This window comes from Cornus florida, unplaced genomic scaffold (genome assembly GCF_030987335.1).
Source record: "Cornus florida cultivar Cherokee Brave unplaced genomic scaffold, ASM3098733v1 CherokeeBrave_3.0.0_Hap2_Chr01, whole genome shotgun sequence".
NCBI classification, from domain to species: Eukaryota; Viridiplantae; Streptophyta; class Magnoliopsida; order Cornales; family Cornaceae; genus Cornus; species Cornus florida.
The window spans coordinates 73,146,441-73,160,528 of NW_026775571.1; the positions used below are offsets into that span (position 1 = coordinate 73,146,441).

At 30.8% G+C, this 14,088-nt stretch overlaps 2 protein-coding genes across 2 annotated transcripts in view; both read left to right on the forward strand.

Annotated features, from left to right (window-relative positions):
- LOC132274662 (receptor-like protein 35) overlaps nucleotides 1-2,724 on the forward strand; it is a 34,911-nt gene extending 32,187 nt beyond the window's left edge. Inside the window, exons 2-3 of the mRNA XM_059775988.1 lie at nucleotides 886-1,029; nucleotides 2,459-2,724. Of these exons, the coding sequence (XP_059631971.1) occupies nucleotides 886-1,029; nucleotides 2,459-2,724 (410 nt within the window). The remainder of the gene's footprint in view (nucleotides 1-885; nucleotides 1,030-2,458) is intronic.
- Nucleotides 2,725-3,395: 671 nt separating this feature from the next.
- On the forward strand, nucleotides 3,396-4,894 carry LOC132274671 (probable LRR receptor-like serine/threonine-protein kinase At3g47570). The gene is made up of 2 exons (XM_059775999.1): nucleotides 3,396-4,438; nucleotides 4,627-4,894. The coding sequence occupies exons 1-2, from the start codon at nucleotides 3,396-3,398 to the stop codon at nucleotides 4,892-4,894; spliced, it is 1,311 nt and encodes a 436-aa protein (XP_059631982.1).
- Nucleotides 4,895-14,088: the final 9,194 nt, after the last annotated feature.

Consider the following 14,088-nt stretch of genomic DNA (forward strand, 5'->3'; position numbering starts at 1 on the left):
TTATCTTCAATTCCATATTGTTTACTACACACACACACACACACACATCATGTGTTCACATGATGTGTTTCGGGTTTGCTTGATTATTGATTTGTGCAATTATTACATTAATTTCGTATTTGTTTATAGATTAGAAGTCTAATTGGTTTAATTGAAAGTTCTTCAAATTTTTGCTTATTTGTTAAGACTTTTAGTTCAAATTCCATAATAGAAGATTTTTATTGTCTCAAAATCGTTAAACTTATCTTATGTAGTACATATTTGGCTTTTTGGGTTTATTTTTGTACATATTTATGTCATATTTGACTAGATATAGATCATTTAAAAAAATAATTATTATAAATTGACCAAAGTTTGGCTAGGTATAATTTTTATGAATATTATCGTTAATAAAATATTTTTGGCTTAAAATAATCTCAAATTAGATGATAATGTTGCTTATAAGTTTGCCCCCCAACCATAGAATCCTGACTCCGTCCCTGTTAAGAGAGCCATTATATGACAAGATTCATGAATGAGCCTTCTTTGTTAATCATTGGATTGACTAACTTATTATAAAATTAAAAGACTCTTCCTGTATTTCAAAACTATCTCATTGCAGTGGTTAATAGCTTTCTACTCAAATTTATACGAACTTTGATCATGTATAAGGAAAAAAATGGAAGGTAGCTAGATTCCATTGTTTGCCTAGCTATATGCAATATGGTATGTTTATATGATTAACAATTAAAAGCTTCATATGGATGGTAAATTGTTAAGTGTGAGGAAGTAGGTTTTAATATAATGTTAAAGTTAGATTTGAGCACACTTGATTAATAGGACTAAATTGGATCATGAGTCATTTTATTATGCCCCTTTTTATGCAAATGGTAAATTCTTTTGTAGGTGAAATTCCGCAAGAGATGAGCAACCATCTTCATTTGGAGATATTAGCAATGTTTGATGCAGGTCTCACTGGTCTCATTCCATCTTCCATCTTTAATATCACTTCTTTGCAAGGGCTTTATCTTTCTGGAAATAGCTTTACAGGTAAAATCCTTATATTCTGGCAAGTTTTGCAAGTTATGTTTTCCTTGCACTTTAAAACTTTCTTCTCTCATTTTCTACTTCATTTTTTTCCCTCAGCTTAGAAAAATGAATTTCATTATGAAGTGTTTAAAATACAAGGGTAAAAAGCACTTATCAAAAAAAAAAAAAAAAATTAAACGGTTGGTCACCTGACTTTGTATAAAATCATTAGATATGATTATATTAGAAACTTGTGACTTGATTGGTAAAAAGTATTTTATGATTTTTGCCCCCCAAAAGCATTTTTATTTATTTATTTTTTCCGACACACAAAAAAAACATTTTGTTGTCTACTAATGGGATTTTCGCCTTTGCACCTTGTGATTTCTAGGTTTTGGAGTTTGTTTAAATTTAATGTCCTAATTGTGTTATATCTTTTGGGTTTTGGAGTCTGGTTAATTAACTTGTAAAATACCAACTTGCTTAAAGAGGTAAGAGGTTTCTTCCTCTGATAATCAACATGTTTTATTATCATTTTTATTTTTCCTAATTTGTCATAATATGAAAAAGCTTTTCATAAGAATTTAGTTAATGTCTTCCTTAACTAAACCATTGTAGAATTTCAAATTTCGAAAGAAGTATTTCCAATATGGATTTTCCCACAAACAGATATGCCCATAATTGTTTGGATCTTAAGAAATCAAGTCAAATTAGTTAATTTTTTTTCATATAAATATGAGAAATAATATAGTGATTCCATGAAAATCCTTCGCATGCTAATATTATCTTGAAATGTTCATTTTTCTTCATCGTTTATTTTATATATTTTTCTTAATAGTTCTTATGAGACCTCTCTGATCATTTTCCACGAATTAATGTTACATTTCAATGTTCTTTACATTTCTTAGCAGGTGTGATACCATTAAATAGAACGGGGTTATGTTGAATTCATTGATGAGGCTTTTTTGTAAATTTCATGTCTTGACTGTGTGGTTTATTTTTATTAGTTATTATATCTTTTGGTTTTGTAGTTTGGTTAAACTTGTAAAATACCAACTTGCTTAAAGAGGTAATAGGATACTTCCGTACAAGATGACACCATTCTTATGATAATCGAATATGTTTTTGTTGTCATTTTTATTTTTTCAAAATATGTTTTTTCGCCAATAAGCATTTTCCTACAAACAAAAAGATCCTTGTGAACAATATAGTAGCTAAAAGTTTTGGTGAACAATAAATGTCAAATTAGTTATATATATTTTCATATGATTATGAGAGACGATATAGTGATTCCATGAAAAACTTCAACATCTATATATATCATCTTGAAATTGTCATTTTCCTTCAACTTTTAGTTTCTATTTTATGTTAATAGTTCTAACGACCGCTCTCTCACCATTTCCAATGAAATTAACGTTAGATTTCAATGTCTTTTTACATGGCTAAGCAGGTGTGATACCGAAAGAGATTGGCAACCTTCATAAGTTGGAAGGAATAAATTTGGCTTCGAATAAATTAAGAGGACGAGTCCCAGCAACGATGTTCAACATCTCAACACTACAAGGGATCTCACTTGCTGGCAATCACTTTTCAGGCAACGTACCATCAAGCATAGGCCAGACTCTACCCAATCTTGAAAGACTTTATCTTGGAGGAAATAACTTCACTGGAACTATCCTTGATCTATCTCAAATGCTTCGAAACTTACCACTCTAGATGTTTCCTCCAATAGGTTGACCGGTCCTATTCCCAGCTCCCTTGGTAATTTAGGACGACTCCTAATTTTGAACCTCAGGGGAAACAACTTCATTGCTGAATCTAGAATTGAGTTTCCTCACTTCTTTAACAAATTGCACATATTTAAGGAAATTACGAATTGCTGGAAATCCACTGCATGAAATTCTTCCAATCTCCATCGGTGATCTCTCTGATTCCCTCGAACTGTTTGATTTAGATGATTGTGGAATAAAGGGCAATATTCCGAGTGAGATTGGTAATTTAAGCAGCCTGTTATCGTTGTTTCTAGGTGGCAACAACTTAAGCGGGCGTATTCCAACGACCATCAAAGGGTTGAGCAAGCTACAACAACTGTAATTTAATGACAACAGAATAGATGGAACCATTCCTGAGGAGCTCTGCCATTTACTGAACTTGGGTGAGCTGCGCTTGAGTGAAAATAGATTGTTTGGAACAATACCAGCATGCTTAGTGAATATTACTTCCTTGAGATATCTATATTTGGACTCCAACAGATTTAATTCCGGCATACCTACAACCATTGGAAACTTAAAGATCTTTTGCGGTTCAATCTGTCCTCTAATTCTTTGAGTGGGAATCTACCCCAAGAGATTGGAAGTTTAAAAGTAGCAAGAGAAATTGATCTGTCAATGAATAAATTCACTGGTGATATTCCTACAACCATTGGTGGTTTGAAAGACTTGATTAGTCTTTCCCTTGCACATAATAGGCTACAAGGATCAATTCCTAAGGCATTTGGAAACTTGGTAAGCTTGGAATCCTTGGATATATCCCAAAACAACCTATCCGGTCCGATTCCTGAATCATTGGAGTCACTCTTGCATCTTAAATATTTCAATGCGTCTTTCAATAGACTAAGAGGAGAAATTCCGACAGGTGGACCTTTTGTGAATTTCACGAGTCAATCTTTTACGTCGAATGAAGCATTGTGTGGTGCTCCTAGGTTCCAAGTCCGACCATGTGATAATAATTCTCTTCACAAATCGAAGGTAAACAGAATGTTATATATTTTGTTTTCAACCGCATTAATACTTCTTGCCTCAGCAATTCTATTAATGTGCCTAAAAAGTCGATGGAGGAGAAATAAAAATCCAATTCAACCTGAATCGATAGCCGTAGTTACACGTGAAAGAATCGCATACCATGAACTTGTCCGAGCAACAGATGGGTTTAACGAAAGCAATTTACTTGGAATGGGGAGTTATGGTTCAGTTTACAAAGGTACACTAACCAATGGGACGGTTTTGGCTGCAAAGGTATTCAATCTGCAACAAGAAACTGCTTTTAAAAGCTTTGACACAGAATGCGAAATATTACGTAACATTCGTCACCGAAATCTCACAAAAGTCATCAGCAGTTGCTCTAACCTTGATTTTAGGGTCTTGATACTCGAGTACATGCCTAATGGGAGCCTTGAAAAATGGTTGTATTCACACAATTACTTGTTGGATATCTTGCAGAAATTAGACATAATGATAGATGTGGCATGCGCATTAGACTATCTCCACCATGGTTACTCTACACGTGTGGTTCACTGTCACCTCAAACCGAGCAATGTCCTACTAGATGAAGAGATGGTTGCACATGTGAGTGACTTTGGCATCGCAAAGTTCTTAGAACAAGGGGATATATTGCACCAGGTGAAGCTTTTGCTTTCAATTATTTTTCAAATGTTTTTTTTTTTTTTTTTGATGATGACAAAATTTCAATGTAGTTTCTCAAAATTTTATTTTCATCAAAACACGTCCAACTCGTTTGATTAATTATTATGTTGGATGTAGAGTACGGATTGAAAGGATTAGTATCAACAAGGTGTGACGTTTACAGTTTTGGTATTATGTTGATGGAAACATTTACAAGAAAACCCACTGATAATTTATTTGCTGGGGATATGAGTCTCAAGGGTTGGGTAAATCAGTCACTACCCGACGCAATTATTAACATTGTAGATTCCAACTTACTCAAGCCAAAGGAAGAACACTACACTGCAAAGGTGCAGTGTGTATCATCCATCATGGAATTGGCTTTGTATTGCTCTACCGAATCATCCCAGGAGAGGATCAACATGAAAGATGCTCTAGTAGCACTCATGAAGATCAAACTTCAATTTATCAAAAACTGTGAGTGAGTTGAAACATGAAAGTATCTATCTATTCTAATTCTAGTTTTGCTATTCCAAGTTACAGAATAACTTAGAATATTGAATTCCATGCAGGTGAGCAAGTTGAGACAGTAGTAACTCGATGCACTCAATGAGGACTGAATTTGTGTGATAATTGATGCTCCTATCTCACAAGGTGCAACTAGTGACTAATTTCTAGTTCTCTGACATTGCTATATCCATAGAAGTGAAAAAGTTTTATTCTATCATTTTACGTTCTAATAGAGAGTACTTTTGCAGCAGGAATTATGGAAATGCAAGCGTGGTAGCTTAGCTGCTTCATGATATCAAAACGATGATGCAGCAACAACAAAATAAGGTATATGACATCGTTGCATGTAACATATGCTTTAGATTAGAGTGTACCGGTTCATGGGTAAATTACTCGACAAGCACGATAGAGAATAGGCTAGGAATTTGGCAGTGTAATTGTTATTTTTTTTTTTCAGAAATGTACGACAAATGTTGTAACTCAGAGTCTGGGAAGCTGAAAGCTTTGATAACGTTTGTAATTTCTTATTAGAACTCTTCATACAAAGTGTTAATTCAGCAAGGCTTCAACTTACATCACAAATTGAAAGAAAGAGGATATGATGAGAGCATTCTCGCATGAGCTCGTGTGTTTCTCCATTGAATCAAGACATGAGATTGCATTCTCATCCATTGGATCGTGAACATGAGATAAAAACTTCAATCAACAGAGGAGGACGTCAGGACGTGAACTCCCATCGAGAATACCTATCCATTTCTATAATGACACAGAGATCTCTTGGATGTGGCGTTTGAATGGGATAAATTCTCTTTATTTAAGCATGACATTGTGGTAGATGGTCAAGAAATGGCTAGGAAAATGAACTCTGGCTCAATCCATGGGTGAGAAAACAACTCGAAAAGATGGCTAAATTTTCTACGTTAACAATCCATGGAAAGGATGATCATTCAATAACTAGCTTTCGACAAGACCTGAATAAGCCCTTACCCCCAATTACTTGATGCCCTTGACCTTTCTTCTCCAAGTGGCATCTTCAACTTAGCATCCCTATTTCTAAAACCAAGAATGTTATGGAAGTTGGAGAGACCAGCGCAGATTCAAGTCTCCTATTGACGGAGAGTGCCATGGTTCTAACTACTAAAATAGGCAATTCAATGTTGAACTAACTTGGGTTTGAACCAACTTTGAACTACTTGCCTTATCTAAAACAGGAGCATAGCAAGACTCGAAACAATTATGTTCAATCTATACTTGACAGCATTTTACCGATGAATTCAAATTCTGGGAATGATATATGCAATCAATGTTTCAACCACATGACCTAAGAAGAGTATATTTACACACACAGTGAAATACTTGACAGACCGACATATTGCAATGAGTTAATTTCTTGGTAAGATATTCTTCTAACTTGTTTTTTCCGAGTTTGACCCAAAATCTCAAAAAGATCAGAAACCTGCATATTGTTGAAAGTGCATTCTTGCGATCGTATTTATCATCTTTGTTACCACCATACTTTGTTGAATTCCCATTCCAGAAGGAATTTCTATCACGGCTATCATCTTCATCATGTTTTAGTGTTTTACTGTCTTCACTAGGGGGCACGGGGCACGGGAAGACTGGAGAGTATAGGGTCTTCCCGTGCCCCCTAGGTTATTCTGCAGCGTAAGATTTGGACCTGAATATCAAAAGCCATACGGTGAGAATGAGAAACACAGAGATATTGGTAAACACGGGTCATTAAAGTAGACATCAATTTCCCAGAAAGCAGATAACATATCCCTTTGTTCTCTGTAGAAAATAAATACATAATTTTAAAAAGCCACCAACTGCCACGCTCTCATCAAAGAAAAGCAAAAAATATTTAAATGGAGGTACCAACATTTGAATAGTCATATATGTAATTCTTTACATAACAACAAATGGGTAATCAATTTTTATTAAAAAAAATAAAAAAACCAACCAATGGATGTTCAATTGCCTACCATAAACATATTATTCAAAACGCGATAAAACTACCATTAAGATCAAAAGATTCAAAATAATAATTATAAAGTAAAAAAAAAACACTAATATAATATGTTTACCGTACGTATCATAACCCCTCATGTATTATATGACTATTTTTGTCATATTATAAAATGATATGTAAAATGTGTATATAAGGGCGATTTAATCAAAATATAAATTAAATGTGTCAGGAGGAACTTATTTGCACTAGATTGTTTGTGGGTGGTTTTTGCACATGAAAGATGTGATATGCATTATAAACATACTATAGAAGTGTTTTCTGCACTTAACCCCTTTTCAAATTAAAAGTAAAGAAAATTATTTGTAAGGGACATTTAGTTTCAAATTACAATCCCAAACAAATAACTGAAACAAAAATCCTACCCAATATCCAGTAGATCAGGCATCAAAACAATATCTATCATAGGATTAACCAATTTCTAGAAACATAGAGATAAAGAGGAGAGAGTACATAGAGAACAAGAATTGAATCTCACTAGAGAACTAAAACATAACAAATTAGAATTGATAAATTTCAAATCACAATACCTTAACAGAGAAGTGTGAACCACAAATTCCAAAAGAAGAAAATCAATCAAATGATAAAAAAAAATTCCAACAGAAAATGCACCAAAACAAGATCAATCATGTGATTAATTGATATGCGGAAACAGAAGTGAAACCCTCCAGCGTTGAGATTAGACAGAAAATTATTTATAAAGAAAATTTAGTTTTAAATTGTATTTACTCTCTAAGAAATTACTAAAAATATATGGTCCAGTATGGTCACATGGCGTGTAAATAGGAGCTATGAGCTACTTAATAATTGTATTTGTGTATATTAATGAATGAAATAAAGTATACTCCGTATATATCAAATGGTTCTAGTGTCAAAAAAAAATTGGTTCTGCAATTTTAAGTGCTTTAATGAAACATTTTATGAAAAAAAAATTAAAAAATAAAGAAATGATTCTACAACTTTAAGTGTTTATTTTATTTATTTATTTATTTATTTTTGATAAGTAAATTCTACAACTTTAAGTGCTTTAATCAGAGTTTTTATGAAAAAAATAAAAAAAATATTAATAAATAAATAAATGAGCTCACACTTTTAAAATAATTAGCAAATGAGTACATGCAAAATGTGGTGTAAATCCACGTGCAAATGCATGTGGTGTAAATCCCAGTGATTAATAAGATTATAATAAATTATAAAAAAAAATATTTGATTAGTGGTTAAGAAAACTTTAATAGAATGTAATTTATTTGATATGTTTTTCAATGTGAAGCAAGGAATATGAAAATATATCTTCATATGTCATCTATATCACAAATGAGCTTCTATTTTTAATTTGTGTTTTTGTTACTTGAATTAAATATTTTTTTAGTTTTATCACACTTCTATCCATAATCATATATTCTATGTAGAAATCTCTGGATATCTTAGTAGAGCAATTCTCATATATTTTTAACGTTCAAATATTTTAAGTGATTATCATGCATGTCAAGCGAAAAGATATCTTATTTCGCTTCTTAGGCTTTAAACTCAAACCCATGTATATTAAGATATATTCTAAAATATAGATTCTAATCAAATATATATATAATTATCATTTTGTAATCCATATGGATGAAGCACAAAAGGAATAACCTTCCAGCATTTTGTATTGTAAGAAAGAAGACACTTTTTCTTTTTATAGCATTATAACATTTTTTGTTAAGACTTTCCTTTCATGGACTCAAGTTTCTTGAGATGAACGAGCTTTCCAAAAATAAATACACTGGAGAAAGAAAAAAGAAAAAAGAAAAAATAGCAATCCAAAACTCACATACACAAGTTGACATACAAATACCATATAAAATTTCCAAGAAATGAGACCAAGGAGCTGTTAGCCTTTTTGGCTATTAATGAACCAACACGTAACAACAGGAACATGACGGAAAATATACGTGAAAGGAAAATGATATTAATTTTTTGGATACCAATATGATTACAATCACTTTCTTTAAATAGGCAGTAACGTAATTTGAATGATAACAACCATCATTCAAACTCTAACAACCTAAACCTATCAATCATTTTATTGTAATTTCTAAACTCTAACTGTCAAGATAACATTGACGATATCAATGAATATTAAATTTTGAATTAACTTCCAACACTCCCCCTTAATTCAAATTTTCAAACAACTTTAACAAATTTTAGGGTAAGTCTTCAAATTTCTACCACGATTACTGCTACTGTTTCTTTTGAATCTTCTGCCAACATTGTTGCTTCTTCCATGCTTTGTTTTGTTTGAAATTTTAGTCTTTTCAGGCTTGTCTTCCACTGGTTTCTTCTTTGTCTTTTGAATTCTAAATGCTTTTTCTAGAGTTGGTTTTGCTGTGCATGCAACCACTTCTCTCTTCTTCTTATCATCCCTGAGCTTAGAAAAATCAAGAGGATAAATATTATTATCAGACATTTTTGAAAACAATATTAATTTTTTATCTCCTTTGTTGTACAACATGCATCTGTCATCTTCAAACACAACTGAACAACCTTTCTTGAGTAGCTGTCCCAAACTGATCAAATTTTGAGCCAAACATGGAACATACAAAACCTCATCAATCAATTTTTTTACCTAAATTTGTATTTACTGCAACGGTTCCTTTGCCTTGAACTTGCACCCTTTTGTCGTTCCCCATACGCACGTCAGACTTTACAGATTCATCAAGTTTAACAAAAATAGATTTATCTCCAGTCATATGGTTACTACAATCACTGTCAAGATACCACATATTTTTTGTAGTGGCATTGAGGCAAGATATGATTAGATGTTCATCATTAGCATTTTCATCTTCAACTTTTTCTACATCAACTCTTTCCTCATGAAAGTTAGCTTGATTTTTAGGATTATACCAACAGTCTTTTTCATTATGTCTATATTTTTCACAAAAAGAACACTGAGGGATATTAAGATTCTTATTTTTGTACCAACAATCCTGTTCAATATGGCCTTTCTTCCTACAACGAAAACAAATAGGAATTTCACCATTACCTTTATTGAATTGTCTCTCTTTTCCATTGAATTATTCCCTCTTTTGCCTTGAAATCCATAGTTTTTCCCTTTTCCATTTGAGCCTCTTTTAAACTCCAATTTTGTTTGTAAAGCCTGCTCCACTTGACTTTCTGTAGACCTGTTTAATCTTTCTTCATGCATTTTTAGTGATCCCATCAATTGAGTAAAAGACAACTTAGATAAATCTTTTGACTCCTCAATTGCAGCTACGACACTATTGAATTTAGGAGTTAGACTTCTCAAAAAATTTTCAATGATTTTTTGATCATTCAAATTTTCACCAAGAGATTTTGCTTGATTAACAATAGAAGTAACTCCAATTAGGTAAGCATGAATTGACTCAAAACTTTTCATCATCAATGTTTCAAACTCTCGACGGAGAGTCTATAATCTTAAAGTAATTACCTAACTCGATCCTTCATACTCATTCTGAAGCAACTCCCATGCTTCCTTGGATGTTTTGGCTCCCATTATGCTTGGAAAAATAATGTCGTCTAACCCTTGTTGGATATAGGACAACGCCTTGGCATCTTTATTCTTGTTTTCTTTCAATGCTGTTGTTTGTGCAGCAGTAACTCTCTCTTCCTGATTATCATTTTCTGATAACCACTCTCAACTAGTCCCCACAAATCAAGAGAAATAAAAATCGTTTTCATTTTAATACTCTAAAACTGGTAATTTTCACCTTTGAAAATAGGAACAAATGGATGAGAGTTGTTATTACCTGTTGCGGCCATCGTTTTGTTTTGGTTTGTTTTTTTTTTTTTTTTTTTTTTTTTTTTTTTTTTTTTTTTTTTGTTTTTAACTCAACCTTTTTTCACGCTTTTGTATAATCCCGGCTGATCGTCGATTGCTCTGATACCACTGTTAGCCTTTTTGGCTATTAATGAACCAACACGTAACAACAAGAACATGTAGGAAAATATACGTGAAAGGAAACAATCACGTAAATGATATTAATTTTTTGGATACCAATATGATTACAATCACTTTCTTTAAATAGGCAGTAATGTGATCTGAATGATAACAACCATCATTCAAACTCTAATAACCTAAACCTATCAATCATTTTATTTTAATTTCAAAACTCTAACTATCAAGATAACATTGACGATATCAATGAATGTTAAATTTGAATTAACTTCCAACAAAATTAAGCAAACATATTTTAAAATTTGAATTGACAAATGCAAATCAAATGAAAACCAAAACAATTGAAGGATCTGAATAACATGAACAACCAAACTCAAGTCCTCATTAGGAAAAAAAGAAGAAGAAGAAGGTACATGTAATTCAAAGGAATAATAAAACAAAATACTCATATTCAAATAGGTACTTCAACATGAGTTTGTTAATTTGTTAAATGAAACCTAACAATCCTTTGATCATGATCACAACGCCTAATATTAAAACAATTTAATATGAATTCATCATTATGAGTTAAACTGAGTAGATGATTCAAAACAAGCAAATAACTTAATCAAGTTAATTGATGCTCCTGATTTGTTGCACATGAATTCTGCATCCTCATTACCAAAGCTAATTGATGAAAAATGCTCCTTGATACTACTTCTTCTTGTGATCCCTATTTGTATTGCTCTTGTTGACCTCTAATCTTGCTGCTTCCTCAATATTGGAGCTTTATCTTGTAATTTTTACCTCTATTAATATAATAGGCCTTTATGTTATTGTTCAAAATTTTAAGAGACGTCAAATAGTATTAAAGGTTGGAAATTTCAAGAGTTACTCCGTATATATCAAATGTAAGTGCTTTAATGAAAATTTTTATGAAAACAAAGTAAAAAATAAAGAAATGATTCTACAACTTTAAGTGCTTTAGTGAGACATTTTATGAAAAAAATAAAAAATATTAATAAATAAATAAATGAGCTCACACTTTTAAAATAACTAGCACGTGGTGTAAATCCAAGTGATTAATAAGATTATAATAAATTATAAAAAAAAATTAATTTAATTAGTGTGGTTAAGAAAACTTTGATAAACTGTAATTTATTTGATTTGATGCTTTTCAATGTGAAGCAAGGAACATGAAAATATATCTTCATATGTTATCTATGTCACAAATGAGTTTCTATTTTTAATTTGTGTTTTTGTTACTTGGATTAAATATTTTTTCAGTTTTATCACAATTTTATCCATAATTATATATTCTATGTAGAAATTTCTCGATATCTTAGTAGAGCAATTCTCATATATTTTCACGTTCAAATATTTTAAATTATCATCATGCCAAGGGAAAAGATATCTTATTTTGCTTCTTGGGCTTTAAACTCAAACCCATGACCCATGTATATTAAGATATATTCTAAAATATAAATTCTAATCAAATATATATATAATTATCATTTTGTAATCCACGTGGATCAAGTATAAAAGAATAACCTTCTAGCATTTTGTATTGTAAGAGAGAAGAAACATTTTTTTTTTTCCCTATAGCATTATAACATTTTTTGTTAAGACTTTCCTTTCATGGACTCAAATTTCTCGAGATGAATGAACTTTCAAAAAATAAATACACTGGAGAAAGAAAAAAGAAAAAAATAGCAATTCAAAACTCACATACACAAGTTGACATACAAATACCATATAAATTTTCCAATAAACGAGAACAAGGAAGATTAAGCAAAAATATTTTAAAAATTGAATTGATAAATGCAAATCAAATGAAAACTAAAACAATTGAAGGATTTGGATAACAAGATTAGCGAAACTCAAGTCCTTATTAGGAAAAAGAAAAGAAAAGAACGTACATGTAATCCAAAGGAAGAATACAACAAAATACTCATACTGAAATAGGTACTTCAACATGAGTTTATTAATTTGTTGAATGAAACCTAACAATCCTTTGATCATCACTACACCTAATATTAAAACAATTTAATATGAATTCATCACTATGAGTTAAACTGAGTAGAGGATTCAAAACAAGCAAATAACTTAACCAAGCTAATTGATGCTCCTGATTTGTTGCACATGAATTCTCATCCTCACTACCAAAGTTAATTGATGAAAAATGCTCATTGATACTACTTCTTCTTGTAATCCCTATTTGTAATGCTCTTGTTGACCTCTAATCTTGCTGTTTCCTCAATATTGGAGCTTGATCTTGTAATTTTTACCTCTATTTATATAATAGACCGGCCTTTATGTTATTGGTCAAAATTTTAAGAGACGTCAAATACTATTAAAGGTTGGAAATTTCAAGAGTTATAAAATTTTTGTATTAAACATGAAAATAATAAACTTTAAATGAAATTTAAGGTTGAAAATTCTAAGGGGTTATACACGTTTTGTAGTCTACTTTTAATGACATTTTTTTAGGTTGAAAATCCCAAAAGTTATCAACCATTACAAAAATGAAATGAAATTCAAGTAATTAATGTCCACTAATACTTTTTAATGAAATTTAATTTAATGTAAAGTGAAAAAAAAAAAAAAAAGTTAAGAAATACCTTGGTTGGAGATTTCAAGTATCAAAATAAAAATAATAGAATATTGGATTTTTTTGTTATGAATATTTTTTTTTTCCATTAATATCATCTCATATATACATTTATGTATTCTTATCTATACTATTAATAGTACACATATGTGATATATGTGTGCCTTGCGTTTGTTTTATTTATTTTTCTTGTTTTTTTATTTATAATAATAAATTATGTATGAATCATTATGTGTTCTGAATCACTTTTAGAATAATATTTTTTATGCCATGAAAGTGCTATATATTAAAGTAGTTTAAATGTATATACATTAAAAAATATATATAAATCAAAATTGTTAAGAAATTATCTACACTTTTAGAATATTATATAGAAGATAATAATAAATTATGTATGAATCATTATGTGTTGTGAATCACTTTTAGAATAATATTTTTTATCCATTAAACTGCTATTAAAGTGGTTTAAATGTACATACACTAAAAAAAAAAAAAAAATTGTTAAGAAATTCTCTACACTTTTAGAATAGTATATAGAGATATAGATATAGATATAGATATAGATATATCCTTCATTATTGTTTCTAAATTCAATTAATAACAATCATTATAATTTAATTTCACGAATTGAAAG